This window comes from Eretmochelys imbricata, chromosome 6 (assembly GCF_965152235.1).
Source record: "Eretmochelys imbricata isolate rEreImb1 chromosome 6, rEreImb1.hap1, whole genome shotgun sequence".
Classification (NCBI taxonomy): domain Eukaryota; kingdom Metazoa; phylum Chordata; order Testudines; family Cheloniidae; genus Eretmochelys; species Eretmochelys imbricata.
Window position 1 is genome coordinate 4677657 of NC_135577.1, and position 25898 is coordinate 4703554.

The 25898-nt window shown below is 47.7% G+C and overlaps 1 protein-coding gene across 4 annotated transcripts in view; it reads right to left on the reverse strand.

Moving 5' to 3' along the window:
* Positions 1-3881: 3881 nt before the first annotated feature.
* The window catches only part of LOC144266978 (uncharacterized), a 97843-nt gene continuing 75826 nt past the window's right edge, over positions 3882-25898 (reverse strand). For all 4 annotated transcript variants that reach the window (XM_077820568.1, XM_077820569.1, XM_077820571.1 and 1 more), the window contains 8 exons: positions 17061-17153; positions 16752-16871; positions 15987-16115; positions 15199-15236; positions 14883-14935; positions 6845-6901; positions 6172-6225; positions 3882-6035 (listed from right to left, as the gene is read on the reverse strand). In XM_077820568.1, the coding sequence (XP_077676694.1) occupies positions 6194-6225; positions 6845-6901; positions 14883-14935; positions 15199-15236; positions 15987-16115; positions 16752-16871; positions 17061-17153 (522 nt within the window). In that variant the 3' untranslated portion in view covers positions 3882-6035; positions 6172-6193. The remainder of the gene's footprint in view (positions 6036-6171; positions 6226-6844; positions 6902-14882; positions 14936-15198; positions 15237-15986; positions 16116-16751; positions 16872-17060; positions 17154-25898) is intronic.

Here is a 25898-nt window from a genome sequence, read left to right on the forward strand (position 1 = left end):
GTACTGGCTAAATGCTCCTGCCAAAAGAGGGGAAAACTATGGAGCTCAGCTGTCCCTTTGGGAAAAAAAGCTTTCGGCAGAGAGGGGTATTGTGGATATTCCTGAGAAAAAACTGAGACAGCTCCAGCAGATCAATGAACTATACAACTTAAGGGAAAGTTACACCCTGGCACAGTAGCCGGTTTAGGGACTAAACAGCAAAATCTAGCCTGAGGGGCTCAGTAGCGAGTAGGAACGAAGCAGGAACCTGGTGCCCTGGTGCAACAGAGGTTTTGGCTGTTTTATTAAATAGTGCCCATAGCACCAGTCTCTGCCCAGAGATGTTGGCTGGTGCCCAGGAGAGGGGGGAGTGTGTTATGCTGCAGGCTTTGGCAATATGGGGTCGTGGTGAGGTGATATGTGCCAGGGGCAAGCAGTGAGGAGGCATGTGGTGTTGGTCCGTGTGTTGTCTTGTGGGGTCACGAGAAGGAGGCGAAGTCTGGACTCTTAGAAGTAAGGCTCTGTTAGAGCCAAAACATAGTTACAGAGGAGAGCTATGGCCTCCTCGCTGTGTATCTGAGCAAGCTGCCGCTAGACGGCTTCGAACCAGTTCTCCTTAGCATGTGCCCTGCTCTTAAAGGCAGAGTACATACTTCTAACAGCAGTGGGAGGTGGTCGATTACAACAGGGAAACCTCGTGTGATAGGGTGACCACCTTTTCAAAAGGCAAAAGAGGGACACAGGCAGGTGCCCTGCCCCCTGCTCCCCCTCTCCCCTCCAAGGCCCTGCACAGGATGGAAGCCAGAGTCCAGCCCTGGTAAGAACCACCCAGGGAGCTCGGGCCACTGTGGGAAGCCCTGGACCCACCACCTGCCATGGGCCAAGGGCAGGTGGAGGGTCCGAGTCTCCCCACAGCAGCTTGGGCTCCCTAGGCGGCTCTTACCACTGCCCAGCTCTGGTTGGCTTGCAGCCTGGCCAGGGGCGGGGCCTCAGCTAGGAGAGGAGGAGCAGGGGGGGGCTCATGGTGATGTGGGGCTAAGGTCCATCTCAGCCTCCTCCACCGGAAAGAGGCTGGTGCTTCCCCTGAGCCTCAAGCAGGCGCAGAGCACCGCTGCAGGGAATCCAGGACAAATGCTGTCCTGGAGTCAGTCAGCCCGGGACCAGGACTTGAACTCTGTATTTCGGGACAGTTTACCTAGGGGAATGCAGAAGAGAGATATGGTTGTCACAGGGGATCTCTGGCTTTTTAATGCTTACTGCAAATTGCTTGGTGGTCTGCAGGCCTTGAAGCAGCGAATTCATTGCAGAGGATGCCCTCTTTCTATTTAATAAAAAGGGGGGTTAATTTGCAAACTGTGCCTTGCATCGCCCTGATGATCATGAAGCCAAACCCCTGAGCTTCACAGGAAGCATGACCTTGGGCTGGGCCAGACCTTTGTGGGGCTCCACCCTTGAGGGGAATTCCAGACTCCAGCCTGTCTGTTTACAAGCAGGCTCAAAGATCAACTCAAGGCACCACTTTCTGAAAACAGCTCGACTCCTGAAAATGCTGCTTCAGTCAGCAAGGAACATGAAACTTAAAACTGTCTTTCACTTTCTCTTTCTGGGGGTGTGGGGGGGGGGAGTAGTGATCAATCTATCTAGTGTAGACACGATAAATCGATCCCTGATCGTTCTGCTGTCGACTCGGGAACTCCACCACGGCGAGAGGCGGAAGCGGAGTCGACGGGGGAGCAGCCATCATTGATCCCACGCCGTGAGGACGCAAAGTACGTGATTCCAAGTCGATCTAAGATACGTCGAATTCTCGTAGCTGAAGTTGCGTATCTTAGATCGATCCCCCCCAGTGTAGACCAAGCCTTTGACTCTCAGCTTTCCTCCCTACATATTTCACCAGCTGGTGCTGCATCAAGTAGAAAACAGTTGTAGTAATCAAGCCCAGTTGCCTGTAGCCATGTTGCAAGCAGTTTGAAATAACCTTTTAATCCCTAGTCCACAAAACCATGCAGCCAAAACTCCTTGGAAACCAATAGGATTTTTGCCTGAATAGGGTATTATGTTATTGACATAAACTATGACCGTATAGATCATTGTTGCAACCACTGTTATACAATATTTGCAGCAAATATTGTACGAAGTGTGAGAAGAAGAAAAGGCTGACCCAGAGGCGGATTTGAGTAGATGGGCTTCTTTATTGCTGTACTTGTTCCCCTGGACCCAATTGTCCAGTAAGCGCTAGATTAGTTACAACATTCTCTTTTTATTTACATTAGGATGTAAATCCCTACATTTATTACAACACCCCCAAAACCCTTACGGAGTAATATGAATGCCCACACAATGAATATTGATAACCTTATACTGAATATAATTATCCCTGCCCCTGATTACTATTTACCTCATTGGCATATTCTACCGATAAGTTTTACTTTGAAGATACGCTCCTTTGCTATAATTGCAGTCATGAACTCCTTGGATCAGCAGTTTGCAGGGAAGGGAGGAAGGGGCCATGACCCCAAACTTGCCTGTGCAGCTGGGAATGAAAGGCAGAGGGAGATAACACCACGTTACCCAAAAAGGCATCCTTTAGCTCCCAACATTCCTCAGGCAGCTCCAACATTCTCAAACCCTTAAGAAGGAGAAGGGAGGTAACCCTAAATCTATCAGACACAGAAAGATGCCTGCACTTTATCAAGTGCAGAAGCAGTGCTTGCCCATGCCTTTACTCCCTAATGCAGGGGTCGGCAACCTATGGCACGCGAGCCGATTTTTAGTGACACGCTGCTGCCTGCCGGGTCCCAGCCGCCGGCTCCGCTCAGCCCGCTGCCGAACCCAGGCCGGGACCCCGGCAGGCAGCAGCGTGCCATTAAAAATCCTGCTTGCCCCGGCCTGCTCTTCTCCACCCCCTGCCTCCACCCCCCCCCACGGGGCAGGGTGAAGAAGCTTGGTCCTGCCAGCTGCTGCTGCAGGGAAGGCAAGGTCCCCCCTCCCCTGCCTCTTTTCCGAGCGTGCTGGGTTCCTGACCTTCCTCCTCTCCCTCCCAGCATATCCCCTCCAGCCCCCTGCCGTGAGCCACTCAGGGCAGGGGGCTGGGAGCACCCCCACGACCGTAGACCACACCCCAGCCCTCTGCCCTGACCCCTACACCCCCCCACACACACCTCAGCCCTCTGCCCTGACCCCTGAACCCCCTCACACACACCCAGCCCTCTGCCCTGACCCCTGCACCCCACACGACCTCAGCCTTGACTCCAGCACCCCCTCACATACCCAGTCCCCCCACAACCCCAGCCCTGACTCCTGCACCCTCCCCACACATACCCAGCCCTCTGCCCTGACTCCTGCACCCTCCTCACACACCCCCAGCCCTGACTCTTGCACCCCCCAAACCCCATGACCTGACTCTTGCACCCCCCCCCCACATTCCCATCCCCACCCTGAGCACCAAATGGGAGCTGCCCAGGTAAGCACTCCACACCCAAACCTCCTGCCCCAACCCTGAGCCCCCTCCCTCATTCTAGCTCCTGGCCAGACCCTGCACCCCAACCCCCAGCTTGCGCCTTCACCCCCAGCCCTGTGCTCAGTGCACTCCCACCCTCAGCTCAGTGCAGAGAGAGAGGAAGAGAATGGGCTAGAACCAGGGAGAAGGTAGGTACCCACTCTATGTGGGCAGAGTCGGGATCCCAGACCGGCAACAGGCTGAGCAGCAGCGGGCTGAGCCGCTCTGTCCACTGCCAGTCTGGGGTCCCAGTCGCCGGCCCCGCTCAGCCCGCTGCTGGTCTGGGGTCCTGGCTGCAGGCCCCACCCAGCCTGCTGCCAGCCTCAGTGAATGGCCCAGGCTGGCAGCGGGCTGGTGGCGTAAGATCAGCATTTTAATTTAATTTTAAATGAAGCTTCTTAAACATTTTGAAAATCTTGTTTACTTTACATATGACAATAGTTTAGTTATATAATATATAGACTTATAGAGAGAGACCTTCTAAAAAACGTTAAAATGTATTACTGGCACGCAAAACCTTAAATGAAAGTGAATAAATGAAGACTCAGCACACCACTGCTGAAAGATTGCCGACCCCTGCACTAGACTATAGTAACAGACAGAAAGCATCTGGTTTCCTGATTAACCCCTAACAAGATATAGGTAAACACAGACAAATGCAATCGCTATCTTCTTCTAATTCTCTAACAATACAAGTCTACATCTGAAAGTTCTAGTCCATCTGACAGGGCTTTGTTAGCTTTATATATTTTTCTAAGATGTCTTTAAAGGTTGAATTTGGGTCATTTAGCTTGCTAGTCACTGAACCCATTTGTAGCTCACAAAAGCTAATGCTCTAATAAATTTGTTAGTCTCTAAGGTGCCACAAGTCCTCCTCTTCTTTTTACGGATACAGACTAACACGATTTCTACTCTTAACCCATTCTGGCTCAGTGTCACGACCACTAGCAACAAACCTTGAGTGGGCTGTAGCAGAGAGACAAAGGGGGAGAGTGATGTGTTTAAGGGATCTTTGTTCAACAGACATTCAAGCAGTCAAGCAGGAAACTATGTGGAAGACTACTGCCTAGAATATCATGGGGATGGGTGTTCTACTCGTTATTTGTATGGATATATTGCTGGTTTATTGTTGCTACGTTCTTTTTCCTTAATAAATATTTCCTTGCTTCATACACAGACTCAGTGCTTGAGAGGGGGAAAATATCAGCTGCTAAGGTATTCAGTTTTCCCCCCAGGTTTCTGGGTGGGGGCTCATGCCAGTGGTGTTGGCTAATTTTAAGAGGAAACCCCAGACATTTGAACCCGGCCCTCTTTTTCGCTGCCAACAACACCTGGCAGCAAGGCTACAGAGCTCTTGAGTGAAATATCTTTTCTAGAAACTTGTTGTGACAAGATGTTCATGCTTTCCACCTACTCCATTATCAAACCATGTTTTCCAGAGAACATGTCACACAGGAAGTAATTCTGCTTTTAAAAAGTATATTTAATGTTGTGGTGACTTTTCTGGCAAATGGCGTCCAGTACGTCTGGTCCAACCGAGTTGGCAACCCTAGGCCTGGGAGGAGTAAGTGGTCTTCAGTAACAACAAAAAACTCTCAAGTCCGAGTAGAGGGGTTATTTTACCTCTCTATTTGGCACGGGTGGAATACTGTGTCCTGTTCTGGTGCACACAATTCAAGAAAGATGTTGATCAGTTGAAGAGGGTTCAGGGAAAAGCCAAGAGAATGATTAAAGGATTAGAAAACAGGCTTCGTAGTGAGAGACTCAGGGCTGCCGGTGGGGAGGTAAGTGGGGGGACGGCAATTTAAAAGGGCCTAGGGCCACCACTGCTGCTACCACAGCAATGGCAGAGGCCAGAGCCCTGGGCCCTTTAAAATCGCTGCTGGGGCCCTGGGCAGCCCGGTCCGGGCAGTGCTGAAGGGCCTCAGCCCTGCCCCTTCCACCTGAGTCCCTGCCCCTTCCGGGGGCCCAGAGCCACATACACACACACACCTTGCCCAGGGGCCCAGCAAGTCTGTCAGCTGCCCTGGAGAGACTCAATGAGCTCAATTTATTTAGCTTAATAAAGAGCAAGTTAAGGGATGACTTGATCATAGTCTATAAGGACCTGCATGGGGAAAAAATATTTGACAGTGGGCTCCTCAGTCTCGCAGAGAAAGGTCTGGCATGATCTAACGTCTGAAAGCTGAAGCTAGACAAATCCAGACCGGAAATAAGGTGTGATATTTTTAACAGTGAGGAAACTAAACTTTGGGACAATTTACTAAGGGTCGTGGTGAATTCTCCATCACTGACAATTTTTAAATCATGATTGGATATTTTTCTTACAGATCTGCTCTGGGAAATGTTTTGGGGAAGTTCTCTGGGTTGTGATATATGGTCAGACTAGATGATCACAGTGGTCCCTCCTGGCCTTGAAATCTATGAAAAACTTCACACAATTTTCTCCTCTATGGGCAACTCATGGGCTCAAATTGAAGAGGTGACTTAGTGCTCTGAAATTTACTTGAGCTTTTTTTTCTTTTTGCTGTCTGGTTTCTGCTGAGGATCAGCTGCCCTAGGAGTAAAAAATACGACAAGTTTTGAAATGTTATTTTAATTTAACTGGTGTTGTTATGTAGCAAGGAAGAGCAGTATTAGGACATGCCCACTACCGCAAATCAACATGGAAATAGAACATGTACTGTACTCACCTCATCAGTTCAGCACACCCTGTTACTGGGGAAAGCCTCCCCACATGCTTGAATCTTGAAAGAGAATAATGAAAATACATTAGGAAAAATAACATCAACCTTGTATCAGTCATCACAAGGCACGGGATTCCCCATCCCTTAAACCATTCACTTCACCCTCAGTGGCTTCCTGGCTCCTACTCCTTCCACCCCATTTTCTGATGGATCCTACCTATGGTGTGAGACATGTAAGGAAGGATCTGTTCCCTCAGATCCTTTCAACACTGAGGCCCAGCTCTGGATTTGAAGTATGAGGGAAGGAAGAAAAGAAAAAGACAAGTGACAGGGTTGGTGCATTTGGACAGCAGGGGGCAGAATAAGAGTTTTCATTGTTAAACACAGTTACTGGGAGGTGAGGGAAATCATTCCAGGGAATATCACTAGGACCTTCTGCAGCCAACAGAACTGTCACCATCCTTGGTCTCTGCATTTCAGCTGCAGAGCTGCAGCAGCCATGAGGCAGGAGGGGCTCTGTCTAGCCTCTACTGCCACTGTTACTCCACACCCCCGTCACAACCTGCCACCTGAAGTGCCCCTGGTAACTCTTCTCTTCTTCACTGACTCCCATGCCTGCCTGACTGTACAACCCTCTACAGCTTATCAGCCTCCATGACCACTTAGTAAGTCATCTCACCAGGCACCTGCTCTCCTCTGTTCCTTCTGCCAGTATTCTTCTCAATTTTCTTTGCTTCTGTCATAAAAATAAAGGGAAGGGTAACGACCTTTATGTATGCAATAACATAAAATCCCTCCTGGCCAGATGTACTGAATCACTTTACCTGTAAGGGGTTAAGAAGCTCAAATAACCTGGTTGGCACCTGACCAAAAGGACCAATAAGGAAAGAAGATACTTTTAAATCTGGGGGCGGGGGAGGTTTTGTTCATGCTCTTTTTGTTTTTTCCCTCTGGAGAGAGAGACCAGGCAGGTAAAACATCTGAAAGCATACCTGAAATGATCCATCTAAGATTGCAAAAATTGTAAATAAGGGCAAGAAAATGCGTTAGATTATCTTTTGTTTTAGCTTGTGAATTTTCATAGAATCATAGAATATCAGGGTTGGAAGGGACCTCAGGAGGTCATCTAGTCCAACCCTCCGCTCAAAGCAGGACCAATCCCCAATTTTTGCCCCAGATCCCTAAATGGCCCCCTCAAGGATTGAACTCACAACCCTGGGTTTAGCAGGCCAACGCTCAAACCACTGAGCTATCCCTCCCCCTGAGCTATCCCTCCTTTCCCTATGCTAAGAAGTAATTTCATTCCTGTTTTGTAACTTTGAAGCTGAGCCTAGAGGGGAATCCTCTGTGTTTTAAATCTTTTTATTTACCCTGTAAAGTTACCTTCCATCCTGATTTTGCAGGTGTGATTCTCTTACTTTTTTTTATAAATAAAATTCTTCTTTTAAGAACCTGATTGATTTTCAGTGTCCTAAAAACCAAGGGGTTTGGTCTGTGCTCACATTGTAACCAATTGGTTAGTATATTATTCTCAAGCCTCCCCAGGAAAGGTGATGAAGGGTCTTGGGGGAATATTTTTGGAGAATAGGGACTCCAAGTGACCCTTTTCCTAAATTTTTGTCTAAATCACTTGGTGGTGGCAGCAATACCATCCAAGGTCAAGGAAAGGATGTGTGCCTTGGGGAAGTTTTTAACCTAAGCTTGTGGAATATAAGATTAGGGGGTCTTTCATGTGGGTCCCCACATCTGTACCCCAGAGTTCAGAGTGGGGAGGGAACCCTGACAGCTTCTCTTTCACTTAAACTCACTGTGGTCTGTGCTTCTTCCTCACTGACCCCATTCTACCCCTCACATTTCAGTATCAGCTCCTTCTCTTCTTCCCCTCCTCTTTGATCACTCACTCATTCATCTCACTTCACCCCTTCTTTCTCCCTCACCTAAGAGACTAGTTACACCAGTGGCATTTCCATCTAGTGGCTAGTGCTACTGTCACTACCAGCTAAATGCTTAAGCTTGAGTGGTAGATGCCCAGGCTTCTAGGGCTGATGCTCTTGGTGTTCAAACCCATAACGGGAAAGACTATTAAAGTGGTGTCCCAAAAGTGCAGGTTGAATTGCCGTGTATCTCAGATGCTTGTGATGAATCTCCCTGACAGGGTAAGTGTGTAACACACTTGTGGTTGCTGTTTCCTGCTGAAGTGACTGGTCTACACAGAGGAAAATACCTTATTACTACTATAGAAGAGGGAATTAACTCCTCTAGCTAAGCTCTAGCTATGCCTTTAGTGCTGTAGATCCAGAGAACAAACCCCAATTACAACCCCTGAGGGGCACTGTTATGCACATGCATTCCCCTGCTTATCCTAATATGCTCACAAAGTCGCTCCCCCAGAGACATTCCTCAAGGGCTGTTAGGTCACCTGCTAAGCAGCCAGAAGAGGAGCCATTTGTTGAGCACAAAGGAACTGAAAGGAGCCCCAGGACCCACAGATTGTTGCACCGGTAGCTGCTGGGAGGGCGAAGGAGAGGACTTCATGCTCTGAGCACCTGCAATCTCAGCTGGAAAAGCAACTTTCTGCAAGAGCCCAAGGCAACAGCACCAAGGCAAAGGAAGCTGTCCTGACTAGGATGCTGCCAAGCCCAGCTCCAGCACAGGCCTCAGACAGTTGGTCTTGCATCCATCCCTAGGGACAGCCCTGACTTGGGTGGGCTTTGGTCAGCATCTTAGACAATAAGAAACAATTTATTTTATTTAGGATAGATGTTTTGTGTTAGGATATAGATATAGATATTCAGGCCTGTCTGCAAAGTCCTATACTTTAAGAATGTAGGTATAAAAGAAAGAATTAAAATCACTGTCTGCCAGGGTAAGGGCCTTCTCTCACTGTGACAGTCTGGGGCCCTGTTCTTAGGCTAAGGCCTTTGGCTAAGCAGCAGAGGCAGCCTTATGCTGGGAAGCGACCGGTCACATCCTCCCATTCCAAACCCGGCTCCACCAAAGTTCAGGGCCGGGTCTCTCCCCCGGCCCCGCCTGCCGCCCCCAAGCGCCTCCCCCAGAGCGTCCCCCATAGCCCCACCTGCCGCCCCTGGGCAAGTTAAAAGGGCCTGGGGCCCCCGCCGCCACCACCGGCAAGGCAACAGGACTAAGGCGGCTTCTTGCTCCCCGGCTCTGCTTACGGAAGCGGCTGGCACGTCCCTGCGGGCCCTGGGTGGGGAGGAGGGGGAGTGAGCGGTGGGATATAATTGGTTAGATAATCATGTTACAATATGTTAGGATTGGTTAGTTAAATTTCAGTAAAATGATTGGTTAAGGTATAGCTAAGCAAAACTCAAGTTTTACTATATAGTCTGCAGTCAATCAGGAAGTAAAGGGGGAAATGGGAACAGGGAATGGGGGTGGGGGAATTGGAATTACGTTTCGCTAAGTGTGGAATGGGAACAGGGACACAGGCAAGGTTCTGTGGTGTCATGGCTGGGAAGGGGGACACTAAGTAAGGAAATTGGAATCATGCTTGCTGGAAGTTCACCCCAATAAACATTGAATTGTTTGCACCTTCGGACTTCGGGTATTGTTCCTCTCTGTTCATGCGAGAAGGACCAGGGAAGTAAGCGGGTGAAGGAATAAATCCTCTAACATTTTGCCTGGTCCAGGAGCTGGACATGGCCTCTGCAGAAGAAGGATTGCTAGGCAGAGACAGGCTCCACCTAACGAAGAGATGGAAGAGCATCTTCGCAAGCAGGCTGGCTAACCTAGTGAAGAGGGCTTTAATCTAGGGTCACTGGGGAAGGAGACCAAAGCCCCGAGGTAAGTTGGGAAGTGGGATACCAGGAGGAAGCAAGAGCAGGAGAGCGCAAGAGGGGAGGACTCCTGCCTCATACTGAGAAAGCAGGACAATCAGCGAGTTATCTTAAGTGCCTATACACAAATGCAAGAAGCCTGGGAAACAAGCAGGGAGAACTGGAAGTCCTGGCACAGTCAAGGAATTATGATGTGATTGGAATGCCAGAGACTTGGTGGGGTAGCTCACATGACTGGAGTACTGTCATGGATGGATATAAACTGTTCAGGAAGGACAGGCAGGGCAGAAGAGGTGGGGGAATTGAATTGTATGTAAGGTAGCAGTATGACTGCTCAGAGCTCAAGTATGAAACTGCAGAAGAACCTGAGAGTCTCTGGATTAAGTTTAGAAGTGTGAGCAACAAGGGTGATGTCGTGGTGGGCATCTGCTATAGACCACCAGACCAGGCGGATGAGGTGGATGAGGCTTTCTTCAGGAAACTAACAGAAGTTACTAGATCATAGGCCCTGGTTCTCATGGGGGACTTCAATCACCCCGATATCTGCTGGGAGAGCAATACAGCAGTGCACAGACAATCCAGGAAGTTTTTGGGAAGTGTAGGGGACAATTTCCTGGTGCAAGTGCTGGAGGAACCAACTAGGGGCAGAGCTCTTCTTGACCTGCTGCTCACAAACAGGGAAGAATTAGTAGGGGAAGCAAAAGTGGATGGGAACTTAGGAGGCAATGACCATGAGATGATCAAGTTCAGGATCCTGACAAAAGGAAGAAAGGAGAGTCCAGTCAGCCTGGACTTCAGAAAAGCAGACTTTGACTCCCTCAGGAAACTGATGGGCAGGATCCCCTGGGAGAATAACATGAGGGGGAAAGGAGTCCAGGAGAGCTGGCTGTATTTTAAAGAAGCCTTATTGAGGTTGCAGGAACAAACCATCCTGATGTGTAGAAAGAATAGTAAATATGGCAGGCGACTAGCTTAGCTTAACAGTGAAATCCTTGCTGATCTTAAACACAAAAAAGAAGCTTACAAGAAGTGGAAACTTGGACAAATGACCAGGGAGGAGTATAAAAATATTGCTCAGGCATGCAGGAGTGAAATGAGGAAGGCCAAATCACAATTGGAGTTGCAGCTAGCAAGGGATATTGAGGTAACAAGAAGGGTTTCTACAGGTATGTTAGCAACAAGAAGAAGGTCAGGGAAAGTTTGGGCCTATTACTGAAGGGGGGAGGAAACCTAGTGACAGAGGATGCGGAAAAAGCGAATGTATTCAATGCCTTTTTTGCTTCTGTCTTCACGAACAAGGTCAGCTCCCAGACTACTAAAGCTGGGCGAGCACAAGTCCATGGGGCCAGATGCACTGCATCCGAGGGTGCTAAAGGAGTTGGCAGATGTGATTGCAGAGCCATTGGCCATTATCTTTGAAAACTCATGGAGATCGGGGGAAGTCCCGGACGACTGGAAAAAGGCTAATGTAGTGCCCATCTTTAAAAAAGGGAAGAAGGAGGATCCTGGGAACTACAGGCCAATCAGCCTCACCTCAGTCCCTGGAAAAATCATGGAGCAGGTCCTCAAGGAATCAATTCTGAAGCACTTAGAGGAGAGGAAAGTGAGCATGGATTCACCAAGGGCAAGTCATGCCTCACTAATCTAATTGCCTTCTATGACGAGATAACTGGCTCTGTGGATGAGGGGAAAGCAGTGGACGTGTTGTTTCTTGACTTTAGCAAAGCTTTTGACACGGTCTCCCACAGTATTCTTGCCAGCAAGTTAAAGAAGTTTGGGCTGGATGAATGCACTATAAGGTGGATAGAAAGCTGGCTAGATTGTTGGGCTCAACGGGTAGTGATCAATGGCTCCATGTTTAGTTGGCAGCTGGTATTGAGCGGAGTGCCCCAAGGGTCGGTCCTGGGGCCGGTTTTGTTCAAATTCTTCATAAATGATCTGGAGGATGGCGTGGATTGAACCCTCAGCAAGTTTGCAGATGACACTAAACTGGGAGGAGTGGTAGATACGCTGGAGGGTAGGGATAGGATAGAGAGGGACCAAGACAAATTAGAGGATTGGGCCAAAAGAAATCTGATGAGGTTCAACAAGGACAAGTGCAGAGTCCTGCACTTCAGATGGAAGAATCCCATGCACTGCTACAGACTAGGGACCAAGTGGATAGGCAGCAGTTCTGAGGAAAAGGACCTAGGGGTTACAGTGGACGAGAAGCTGGATATGAGTCAACAGTGTGCCCTTGTTGCCAAGAAGGCTGTTACGAATTACACCTGAGAGGACACGCACACAACTGCTACGAATTACACCTGGTAGGACACGCACACAAATGCTGCGAATTACACCTGGTAGGACACGCACACAAATGCTGCGAATTACACCTGATAGGACACGCACACTAGTGCTGCGAATTATACCTGATAGGTCACGCACACCAATGTTGCGAATTATACCTGATAGGTCACGCACAGTTCGAGTCTAGGCTGAGGCACAGAAACAAAGTCCACAACTGCAGAGTTCCCAAAAGACACTAAGTTTATTACGCTCAAGCGTGGTGACCCCCTGCTAGCCAGGAGGGGACCCTGAATACAGATTATTCAAAGGTTATATACTTTTTAGCAAAGCATGTTGCCCTCGTGCATCGGAAACCTTAGCCAATAAACAAACCCTTGTCTTATCTACCACCTATCCCTGCTTGGTGCATTCCTCGTGCTATACCAGTATGTTAATTACACAGCATGGTCCTAAAGCCATGCATCAGTAACTTTTATTATCAGGATGGGAGGCCTCACATCAAGGCCAAGAGACAAGGAGTTAGAGACTAACAAAAACCAGATACTGGGAGTCAAGGCAGGCTGGGGACAAGGAGGAGGATTTTCACAGGGATTCAGTATCTAAGGATCACTCCTCCTGGTGTATAATGTGCTGGCATTTAAACAATGGTGGGCCCCAAACCAAAATGGAGTCACATGTGCTAACTTTTCCTTAACAGGCTAACAGCATTTTGGGCTGTATAAGTAGGAGCATTGCCAGCCGATTGAGGGATGTGATTATTCCCCTCTATTCAGCATCGGTGAGGCTTCATCTGAAGTACTGTGTCCAGTTTTGGGCCCCACACTACAAGAAGGATGTAGAAAAATTGGAAAGAGTCCAGCAGAGGGCAACAAAAATGATTAGGGGGCTGAAGCACATGACTTATGAGGAGATGCTGAGGGAACTAGGATTATTTCGTCTGCAGAAGAGAAGAATGAGGGGGGATTTGATAGCTGCTTTCAACTATCTGAAAGGGGGTTCCAAAGAGGATGGATCTAGACTGTTCTCAGTGGTAGCAGATGACAGAACAAGGAGTAATGGTCTCAAGTTGCAGTGGGGGAGGTTTAGGTTGGATATTAGGAAAAACTTTTTCACTAGGAGGGTGGTGAAGCACTGGAATGGGTTACCTAGGGAGGTAATGGAATCTCCTTCTTTTGAGGTTTTTAAGGTCAGGCTTGACAAAGCCCTGGCTGGGATGATTTAGTTGGGGATTAGTCCTGCTTTGAGCAGGGGGTTGGACTAGATGACCTCCTGAGGTCCCTTCCAACCCTGATATTCTATGATTCTTTAAAAACACAGTGAATAGAGTAAGGAAGAAAGGGAAAGCTCTAGTGGCTTGGTGCTGCTGGTGAAGAGAAGGCAGCTCACTCCAAACTGACTGGGGTAGCAACCCACATGGAACATGACGGGAGGAGCGTGGGTCGCAGGAGGGAAGTGTTTAGAAGAGGCTACAAACAATCAGTCTGGATGCATGTGGCTAGAATAATAAGCTGCAAGAACTGGAGTCAGGAAACTGAAGGGAAATTTAGCAAGGTACAGCATACTTGACATACTACGCTCGGACAATGGGCTGTGACAATGATTCAATGCAAAATGGGAATTTGAGCACAAGGCCTCTTCCCCGGCTACCCACAAAGCAATGGGACGGCATAGATGGCAGTAAAAACAAACAGCCAAGAGATTGATGGCAAAGGCCAAAAACCAGGATAAGATTCCGACCTGGCAATGCTGGAACATCATAATACTCCCTTCCACAGACTAGGTAGTTGCCAACCCAGCTACAATTGCTCCACCAGTTACCACAAAGGATTCCTAACCCAGGTCAGCCCAGAACAGGGGTAATAGGATAAGAGACTTGTTGAGATTCCCTCACTTTGTCCCCCTGCCTGCAGGCCGCCGCCCTGTGTCTTCCTGCTGTGTCAGCAACAGAGTGTAGCTCTGTTCAGTTCTCAGCCTTCCCACCCCAGCTCACAGGTTGCCTGCTACCCAGGTACTTCTCAGCTGCTTTCTCTGGCCTGTTGCAGCTGCTTTCCCATGGCGTAGGATTCCTTCTGAGTCCTGAGCCCAATCCTTTTAACCTCAGGTTGGGCTTCCTTTGTTTGTACCAGAGAAATTATAGAGCCCTCTACTGGCTGGCTGTTGAATGGGGTTCTTTACAACAGGAGAACATAAGAACGGCCATAGTGGGTCAGACCAATGGTCCATCTAGCCCAGTGTCCTGTTTTCCAACAGTGGCCAGTGTCATGTGCTTCCCTTGGAATCAGAGGTGAGAGACATACATTTGAAATCAGAAAGATGATTTACGCACAACAATCCCAAGAGCCTGGCAATGTCATCACACCCCAGTAGCAATTTGCAGCAGCTCCAGCTCTCACTCCCCGGTCGAGTGGCAGAGAGGGTATCCCAGTACTTGGGCTTAGGAGGGCAGGTTTCTGTCTGGGCCTCTCCCTGTCAAACCCCACCCCCACAAACTGCAGCAGCTCCTTCTCACACTCCCCAGTGGAGAGGTGGGATGTGAGTCTCCCAATACATCAGCCAGGGCAGGGGCCCTGGTGTCATAATGTTTCCCTGGCTCTGGCAGCGAATAGTAAACAATAGGTGCATGTTACTTACCTGGCTTAGCATCAGAATTCACCTTGTGGTACATTAACAGAGACACGGTGCCACTATAACAGAAACAAAGGGCTTGTTTATACCTAGTCACGTGGACGCCCATATCCCTGAGCCCTTCCCACAGCTCAAGGGTGCTTTGCAAGTGTAGTACAATATTTATATTATTCAAGTGAGTTATACCATCAGAGTGCTCGAAGACAAATAGAAATAGTCTGTCAGGGGGCCTGACCGGGCCAACTCTTTGGGAGCTCTGAAAATGTCACACTGGGACTGAAATGGCTGAAAGCCTGATTCTCAGAATGGGCATTGAAAATACCTGTTCTGGATTTTTGAAGAGATCTGTTCTTCTGAGACCTGTAAAAAAACAGACAGGATCATTTCCCAAGGCAACTTCTGACTTAGTTATTAAATATCTGCAACACAGACAGTGGATGGAAGCAAAGGGAATGTCTCCTGTGTCCACAAGCGACAACTTTCAAAAGTGCTGGGGGGTGCTTGACCCCCTGGCTCTGCCCCAGGCCCTGCCCCCACCCCACCCCCCAATGCCCCACCCAGCCCCACCTCTTCCCGCCCCCACTCCACCCTTGCCCTGCCTCTTCCCGCCCAGTTCCGCCTTCTCCCCTGAGCATGCCATGTCCCCGCTCCTCCCCCATTCTCCAGCCCCGGAGCACCCATGGAGTTGGTATCCCAATGGCTGTGCTAATGCTAGACAAAAGGTGATAACATTATGATGTACATTAAACACCAATCAAGGGGAGAACTATGCTTTTTTCTATGTGTTTCAATTGAGTATTTCATTTCTATCTGGTCAGTCACTTCAGAGGATCATTACAGCTCTCATCTACTACACCTGCTGGAAAAGGCTGAGGGTTGTAAGCTGAGGATCAGAGGCATAAAACTGGGGGAGAAACGTTCTATAACTGACGAGGGGGGAAGGGCTGGGGACTGACAATGCTCTACCTATATTTTCGGTAACACAAATAATGGATAATAATAATTCTCCTGTATTAGGAGACGTGGATGACCCTTTATCCAAATCAGAGCTCCGTCCCCACACAACTCAAGGTATTACATAGTTTCCATGAACTCTTAAGCACATTTTACCTCAGACACTCCTTTATCATTGAAGTGGTACCAGTGATTATCTTCCAATGACTTTACTTCAGCTGTGTAATGATCACCATGATTTGCTCCAATATGGTGACATATTCCAAAGAGCTCATAGTCTGTGTACTACAAGATAATCATGATAAAGTTCAGTAGTCAACCATCTTGTATCTTCACAGCAAGAAGATTGTCAGAGTTCACAACTGATGAGGTCCTAGGGCACTAGCAGTGATGTTAACAATGAAGGGTTGGGATCATGAACTGAACCCTACATGATTATATCTGAGGAATGGGTAGTGACCAGGCCACGAAGGTTTGAGTTTATGGGCTCATCTCTCCAAGGGGACATGCTCTGAGCCTGGTGTTCCCCAGATACAACTGATGGGGGAAGCCACTGAGGACAGGGAGCCAGAGGAGGAGGCCATAAGACCCTACCAGAAGATGGAAATGGTAAGTAGAGGCCCCAGGGCTCAGAGAAGGGCAAATATCAGGCTAGGGGCATCCAGCTGTATTCATAGATTTCTCCTAATGGCAAACTTCCTTCCTTCAGATTCACAAAATATCAAAGTTCCAGGCCAGGCTCAGTCCCACAGGCTCAAAGTTCATTACAATAGCCTTGCACAACAGCAGAGCTGAACTCTGTGACGCCTGGTTAAAGAAGCTGTTGGTACATTTTCCTCCCTGTTCTTTTTGTCATTAGATCATGTAGGTAAAACAAAATAATAATCCCTTGAGAGCTCGATGGAAAGTCCATGTACTTACAAGCTGCTTGCCTGTTGTTAGCGTGAGTGAGAGGGGCACAGACACCCCAGCACTAATGTCAACCGGATCTCTCTCCAAATGGATGACCAGAATCTGGGGTAGAGTTTCAAAACAGTAGCACTGAAAGAGACAGCAGTGCAGGACACTGTATCATTTTGGCCATGCTAAAATTTCCTATTGTAGGCAGACAAGAGTAATGAGATACACGTTTATAAAAACCTTTGCCTTCTGCTTGGGCTTGCCTTTTACATTTTAACAGCTCAGCCCAGCACTGAGCACAACAGAATGTTCTAAAAAGTCCTTGCTTACCTGTGTGCTTCTTTGGTTTCCACAGCATTGACAATAGTGTTGGCCATCCCCAGTATAGGGATGTTCTTCCTGCATATCAGCCAAAGCATGATCCTATGCAGAGAAGGATATTGAGATGTTATACGGCATTACTGTGACCAAAATAAAACAGTATGGATTCTATTTGACAAGGCAATAAAGGGACCTGCCTTGGGAGAACTATAAGGGAAATTCTATGGACAGTCATTAGGGGGAAAGGTAATAGTTGGTTGTAATCCACCTTGCACTCCTCAGGTCCTGAACCCTAATGTCTGGGGGGAAAACATCCAACGCACACAGGGTGCCAATTTTATATAACTGGTTAAACTAAATAACTAAGTCAAAAGCGCAATACATATAAACTAATCAAATTAAAAGTAAGTGGGTTAATATGAAATCATCAAATTAATTTAGTAATCAGGTTGGTTAAACCACATCAAATAAACCAGCAATTCTTTATAAGCATCATCTAATAACTTGGGAAGGTGGCAGTTTTTTGTTTAAGTAACAGCCCCAAAATAACAGGACATTTTCAATCTCAATGCCAATTAATATGTTTATAGTCCAGCCAAATGCTTGGGAGGGTCAAGTCACGCCAAGAGCAATTTGAATGTGAATCACTTTGATAGCAATTCGGTAATCTTGCTCAAATAAGAGGCAGTTAAAGTGATAGATCATCTCTTGCTCCCACAATGGATTACATGAGACATTCCAATGAAATTCAAGATAACACATAGCTGGTTACATTTATAATTCAAACTAGAATTTAGGTGAAATTAGCAATGTCAGGATTTTACATATTACTCCAAACCCATAAGATATATGTACACATGATCTTTCACACAGAGGGGTTATTTAACCTAGAGCTTTTTTAGATGTTCGAGGGGGGAGAAACGGTTACTTTACCGTCCCGTAACTCTCATGCTTCAAGATGTGTTGCACATGTCCGTTACGCTGTAGGTGCGCACGTGTTTTGTGCGCTGCTGCCAGAGAGTTTTACCTAGCAGTATCCATAGGGGTGGTCCCACCCAACGCCGAACTCCTCATGCTCCATAGCGAGGATATAAAGGGTGCCGTTGCCCCACTTATCCACAAGTTCCTTCGCCCTGGAAACCGATGGGAGACTCCAACACTTCTGGGAGGGAGGGTGGGTGGTTAGCATCTCCCGTTTACTACGGCCACAACTAACGAACCAGATGCATGATGTAAATAAAAGTGTTCAGACCCCCTGAGGTGCCTGGTATTTATGTTCCTTTCTTTTGGCCACAGTGAAAGGGGTTTGCCAGATTGTTTTGGCCAGCTGCATGATGACCTCATTTATGGGCAGAGCCACTTTCCCTGCCATAGCAATTGGTTTGTGGGTATTCTTCTCCACTAGCTCAACCGGAGGTAGGCTGCCATTCTCCTGGGGAGCTCCTGTAGCCCCTTAAAGTCATCCAGTACTGGGTAGGGTGCCCCACCCCTGGTACCAGATCCTCATCAGGAAGACTCATGCAGGAGGAGCTGCTCTTGCGGTACCAGGACAGGTTGCAGCTCCAGAACAGGCTGAGGTAAGTCCTGAGCTGAGGTCAGTGCAAAGGCTGATCAGTGCCAACCGTGACAGGTCTCAGCACCAAAAGGAGAAGGCTCCTTCCTGGAAAATCTATTTGCATGGAAAATTGGCAAAGGACATCTGGATACTGGAAGCATCCCCCAGGGTATTCAGTAGGGTCCCTGAAAGGCCCCTGAAAGGCCACAGGCGTGTCTGCCCCAAGCATCCCAATCCCTGGCTGAAGTCTTCTCAAATCCAGGCTGGTGATGAGAAAGGGACTGGGAGGAAGCTCTGGACTCTCAGTACCGACATAGCCCAGAGCCTACCCTGGAACTGGAGTATTCTAAGTGCCAGGATGGCACAGAACCAAGAGGGGACCGTTGACAGAGAGCTAGGCTTGCATTGAGGATGCAGCACTGGAGGAAGCATGGATGACTTCCTAGCTACTCATAACGTGTGGTGAGGAGGAGCCGGTACCAGTCCAGAAGACAAGGTAGGAGGCGGTACTGATCCTGAAGCTGGAGGTTCCAGACTAGAGTGTTCTGGTGCCAATGGTTTAGGCAGCTGCACTAGGCCCAGAGGAGGGTCCTCGATCTGAAGCAAGGGTGATGGCAGTACTGACAGGCACAGCAAGGCCCTGGCTGCAGCATAGGGCTCTGGCGTAGTTGGAACAGACATGGGCTACTGACCTGGAGTGATCAGGGACAACTGCTGCATTGCAGCTGAAGAGGTAGACTGTCTCGACAGTCTCTGGGAGGGTACCAGAGACAACAGCTCAGATCTGTCTCTATGAGCCAGCACTGGGGACCGTGCTGTAGGGTACATTCTATTGTCTGTACCAGACTGATCTTCTGTAAAGGAGACCCACACTCCGGACTTCGAAGAACCTGATGCCAACTTCTTCTTATGTTTCAAGGCCAGGACTCTTCTGAAATCTTGGGCCTCGAAGAAGATAGTGCCAGTAAGGGGGATCTTCTCTGGCTCTGTCTGTGGGCAAAGCTGGGGGAGCTCTTTGGGACCAACAGAGTGCCAACGCTGACCTCCAGGTAGCCTCCATATGGATGTACTGGAGACACTCCTCCCTCAGTCTCTTTATCCTGGTCTTGAAACCAATACAATTGGAGCACATCTCTCTAACCCAAGCAGTTGAGACAGTGTGATAAGGGTCATTAACGGGCATAAGTTTTCTGCAGCCTGCACTAGGTCTGAACCCTGGGGATCCTGGCATAGGCCCTCTGACTGGGAAAATAAAAAACTAAAAAATTAAACAAAAAAACTGAACAAAAGGAAAAGCAAACAAACAAAATAAGATTTTAGAACATCAGGTGATGGGAAGAGCGCCATTGTGCACAAAGGTAAGTTTGTTCACAAGGAACACCAATGCTCCAACCACGGATGATAAGAAGGAACTAAAGGAGGGATGGGGTGTGTCATAAATATAAAGGGAAGGGTAAACACCTTTAAAATCCCTCCTGGCCAGAGGAAAAATCCTCTCACCTGTAAAGGGTTAAGAAGCTAAAGGTAACCTCGCTGGCACCTGACCAAAATGACCAATGAGGAGACAAGATACTTTCAAAAGCTGGGAGGAGGGAGAAAAACAAAGGGTCTGGGTCTGTCTGTATGCTGCTTTTGCCGGGGACAGAACAGGAATGGAGTCTTAGAACTTTTAGTAAGTAATCTAGCTAGGGATGTGTTAGATTATGATTTCTTGAAATGGCTGAGAAAAGAGCTGTGCTGAATAGAATGACTATTCCTGTCTGTGTGTCTTTTTTGTAACTTAAGGTTTTGCCTAGAGGGATTCTCTATGTTTTGAATCTAATTACTCTGTAAGGTATCTACCATCCTGATTTTACAGAGGTGATTCCTTTACTTCTATTAAAAGTCTTCTTGTAAGGAAACTGAATGCTTTTTCATTGTTCTAAGATCCAAGGGTTTGGGTCTGTGGTCACCTATGCACATTGGTGAGGATTTTTACCAAACCTTCCCCAGGAAGTGGGGTGCAAGGGTTGGGAGGATTTTGGGGGGAAAGACGTGTCCAAACTACATTTCCCAGTAAATCCAGTTAAAGTTTGGTGGTGGCAGTGGAAATCCAAGGGCAAAGGGTAAAATTAATTTGTACCTTGGGGAAGTTTTAACCTAAGCTGGTAAAAGTCAGCTTAGGAGGTTTTCATGCAGGTCCCCACATCTGTACCCTAGAGTTCAGAGTGGGGAAGGAACCTTGACAGGGTGACTGTCCTTGCTTTCGAGCACAAGGAGCTCACTGGGTGGATGAGGCCGTCCCTAGAGGTACTGCTAGGGAAGCCACTCTGGCACTGGTGCATGAGGTACATGCACCATACAGCATAGCGCACATATGCGAGCACTCAAAGAAGAACTGTTCTATAGGCACCATTCTCAGAGCAACGCTATAGTCATCTGCTGGAGTTTAAAATAAAGTGCAAGAATTCCAAGGTGGTGGTATTCCCATATCAATAAAAGTAGGGGAAAGAAAACCAAAGCAAAAAGGTTAATACTCATGGCAGGTTTATAGCTGACACTCTGGGAGCAGTGGTAGATAGGCTGGAAGGCAGGGATAGGATACAGAGGGACCTAGACAAATTGGAGGATTGGGCCAAAAGAAATCTGATGAGGTTCAATAAGGATAAGTGCAGGGTCCTGCACTTAGGACGGAAGAACCCAATGCACAGCTACAGACTAGGGACCGAATGGCTAGGCAGCAGTTCTGCGGAAAAGGACCTAGGGGTGACAGTGGACGAGAAGCTGGGTATGAGTCAGCAGTGTGCCCTTGTTGCCAACAAGGCCAATGGCATTTTGGGATGTATAAGTAGGGGCATAGCGAGCAGATCGAGGGACGTGATCGTCCCCCTCTATTCGACATTGGTGAGGCCTCATCTGGAGTACTGTGTCCAGTTTTGGGCCCCACACTACAAGAAGGATGTGGATAAATTGGAAAGAGTCCAGCGAAGGGCAATAAAAATGATTAGGGGTCTGGAACACATGACTTATGAGGAGAGGCTGAGGAAACTGAGATTGTTTAGTCTGCGGAAGAGAAGAATGAGGGGGGATTTGATAGCTGCTTTCAACTACCTGAGAGGTAGTTCCAGAGAGGATGGTTCTAGACTATTCTCAGTGGTGGAAGAGGACAGGACAAGGAGTAATGGTCTCAAGTTGCAGTGGGGGAGGTTTAGGTTGGATATTAGGAAAAACTTTTTCACTAGGAGGGTGGTGAAACACTGGAATGCGTTGCCTAGGGAGGTGGTGGAATCTCCTTCCTTAGAAGTTTTTAAGGTCAGGCTTGACAAAGCCCTGGCTGGGATGATTTAATTGGGGATGAGTCCTGCTTTTGAGCAGGAGGTTGGACTAGATGACCTCCTGAGGTCCCTTCCAACCCTGATATTCTATGATTCTATGATTCTTGTACTTTTTTCATTCAGCTTCAGGAAGCTCGTATCCCGCTGAAAAGATGAGCTCTGTTTCGAGCTCAGACTTGCTGGCTGGCTAGAGGTTGCTTGCTTGTGTGATGGGATACGCCGCCATCCCACTGACAGCAACGCAAATGAGTCAATGCACTCGGCAGCAGCCAGGCACACAAGCAGAGCATGCTCTACCAGGAGAAGGGGAGCTTACAAAAGTGAAGCTGACCGCAGAGCAGGAAGGACGTTTGCCCAAGAGCAGAGGCTGCTGGAGACTGCTAAGGAGCCCAGCAGCCAGAGGAGTCTAACAACTAGGGGAGCCCAGACTGAGGCAGTGACTAGCCTTCCCTTTCTCCCCCTTATTTAGGGCACACAGACACTTCAGCCCTGAGAGAGGCTTTGGGTGGCTGCTCCCTGTCAGTGCCCTGTAACTAGATCTGATGAGCAGTGCAAGGGACTGGATGTAATTGGACTCAGAAAGGACTCTGGGAGAGAGCTCAACTCCCATGGGGAACAGTGAGCTTGCCCAGGAGTGGGGCTCCCAGGGGGAGAAGGGATGGTGATTACTTTTCTTGATTTTGAAGATGGCGGCCTGGCTGATACTCCTTGGGACTCCTCCTCGGGAGTTTTTTGGTAAATCACAATGGAACACTCGCTGTCTAAAGGCACCAGTATCATCCAGTGGTGTTTGATTGTGTCACCTTTCTGCAAACATTTATGTGAGTCCTGACTAAAAAAACAATGAAAATGCAAAGCTAACAAAAAATTGAAATTTAAATCATAAGGAAAACCCCAATCACACATTCATTCATCCAAGCACACAGAGGAAGAATAGTTCCTTATTCTTCAGACAGATGCTTAACTTTTCTTTTGTATTTTGGTATTCAGCAGCTCATATCTGAATAGTGACACAAAGTATGTGTGAAAGGTCAGAATTTAACTCTATCAGAGCAAAGTCTTTTCCTCCTAAAAATGATGGTTTAGGAGTTCCTTTTTCATCAATACAGGTCTATATCTCATAATCTGAAGGTCAAGAGATTCAGAATTTGATCTGTTTTTTTCCTTATATAGAGAAGTTCACTGACTTTGCTAACAAAGGACTTTAGCCCAACACCCACAAAAACGTTTTGTGCAAAGAGCATTCATGTTTAGGAACATCCCTATTCAGGAACACACTTAGACGTATATCTTCTATTAACTTCAATGGGACTTAAACATGTTTCAGGCCATGTCTACACTACCACTTACGTTGGCAAAACTTATGTTGCTCAGAGGTATGAAACCCCTCCACCCCCAAGTGACATAAGTTTTGCCAGCATAAGCGCTTGTGTGCAAAGTGCTATGTTGGTGGAAGAGCTTCTCCTGCCGACACAGCTACCATCGCTCGTCGAGGCGGTTTTATTATGTCGACGGGAGAGCTCTCTCCCATCAGCATAGAGTGGCTACATGAGCGATCTTACAGCGCTGCAGCAGGATTGGTACAGCTGTGCCGCTGTACGTTCGCTAGTGTCAACGTGGCTTAAGTGCCTTCCTATGTGGGAATGGACTTAAGCATGTACTGAAATGCTCTGCTGAGTTGGGATCCTAGAGCTGATGGTCACACAGGGGCTGTGGCAGTGGCTGGCCCAGAGAATCAAGGAGCTGTAACTGGCCTGAAGCCCTCTCCTACCACTGACTTCTGGCAAAGAACCTAGTCCCATGGCTACATTTTTCTCCTCAAATGCATCATGCGACAATAACCTCAACTACCTTGACAAATATTTGATCTAATCAAAGTAACAGAGCAGAATTAAATAACCCTTGTTTAAATCATCCATGTTTGTAGGTAGATTTAGAGAACAGGATGGCCCTAATGCTGCAAAGACTTACACATGACTTTAGTGTTATCTATTTTAAGGACAGAAGGGCCTGTTGAGATAATCTAGTCTGACCTCCTGCATAACAAAGGCCAGAATATTTCCTGCAGTAGTTTCTGATTTCTGTTTGTGCTATAGCAGCGGTTCTCAAACTGTGGGTCAGTACCCCAAAGTGGGTCACAACCCTATTTTAATGGGGTCACCGGGGCTGGTGTTAGACTTGCTGGGGGTGGGCGGCACGGCTCAGGCTTCGGCCTTGGCTCTGGGTGGCGGGGATCAGGTTACAGGTCCCCAACCCGGGGCTGAAGCCCTGGGGCTTTGGTTTTGGCCCTCCCACCTGGGACGGTGGGGCTTGGACAGGCTCAGGCTTCAGTCCTCAAAGTAATTTTTATTGTCAGAAGGGGGTTGCGGTGCAATGAAGTTTGAGAACCCCTGTGGCTCGAGCATGTTTTTTTAGAAAAGCATCCAATTTTGATGTACAGCCTTAAGTGATGGAGAATCTACCATGACCCTAGGCAAACTGTTGCAACGGTGAATTCCCCTAACTGTCAAAAATACAGAATTGTCTAACTTCAGCATTAATCCACTGGATCGTGTTATGCCCTTGTTCGCAGAGTAAAGAACAAATCTTCTCTCAAGGTAGGTACTTACAGACTGATCAAGTCGCCACTTAGCCTTCTCTTGGATAAAGCTAAAAAGATTGAACTTAAGTCTTTCACTATACGGCAGTTTTTCCAGACCTCTAATTATTCCTGTAGCTTTTTTTCCAAACCCTTTACAATTTTTCAACATTTCTTTGGAAGTATGGACATCAGGGCATATTCCAGTAATGGAGTTCACTAACCCCATAATAGAGTGGAGCAGAAGCTCGGTTAAAGGTCTGAGCATCTCTTACTGTTGAAGAGACACCTAACCTAAATCCTCTCCAATCTACATGCTTAATTGGATTTTCTTGAAATTTGTGGTGCCTCATGGAGATGGAGGATAGAGATAGTGGTCCAAATTTGGAACCATTTGAGCAAGGAGTTTCCCCCTAAAATCATGTGTTTACAAAATCTCTTGTTTTTTCTAATGATTTTTGTGCACACCTGGGACTAACTATGTCTTTAATCTTCCCCAGGTTGATCTCAGACATTAGGGATTTAACTCAGCAACTGTACAGCAGCCATTGTCCCTTAGGGATGTAATATTTCCCCAGCTATTCAGGATAAAAGTTTAGAACTCCAGCTTACTTTGAGTCTAACGAATGAGCCATGAGGGTATGTCTACACTGCAATTAGACACTTGTGGCTGGCATGGGCCCGCTATGGATTTCTATTTGCAGTGTAGACATACCCTGAATGTGCAGCAATATTAGGGCTCTGTTCAAGCTACAGGGTTTGCAAGCAGGCTGTTGGTACAGTAATGGGGTGGCTCTTACTGTGGCCATTGAACCCGAGCAATACCCAAGTCTGAGCCCATGGCAGCTTTCACAGAATGAGTGTTTGTGCACATTAGCTGTTCTCTGCCTGCATTCTGCAAGCGTTCCTCTTGAAATGTTTGCCCCTGTTTAAGAGCTGGTATTTTAAAGTACTCTAAAATCCACATGCAGACTCTGATTTTAGAAGCCCTGTCACAGAAATTAGCATTAATTTTAAATGGGGAAGATGAAAGACTCTAGTAAGTAACGTAATGTAATCATGGCAATGTGGTCATGATTCAGGCTCCGCATCCATTTCCTGAACAATGGGACTGAGCACAATCAAAGAAAAACAAATTGCTGGGTCATTCAGCCAACTGATACACAGCCCCTCTACCAGGAGCTACCAGGAACAGTTAACATAAGAACATAAGAATGGCTGTACTGGGTCAGACCAAAGGTCCATCCAGCCCAGTATCCTGTCTACAGACAGTGGCCAATGCCAGGTGCCCTGGAGTGAGTGAACCTAACAGGTAATGATCAAGTGATCTCTCTCCTGCCATCCATCTCCACCCTCTGACAAACAAAGGCTAGGGACACGTGGGTTTCCAAAAGCGTAGC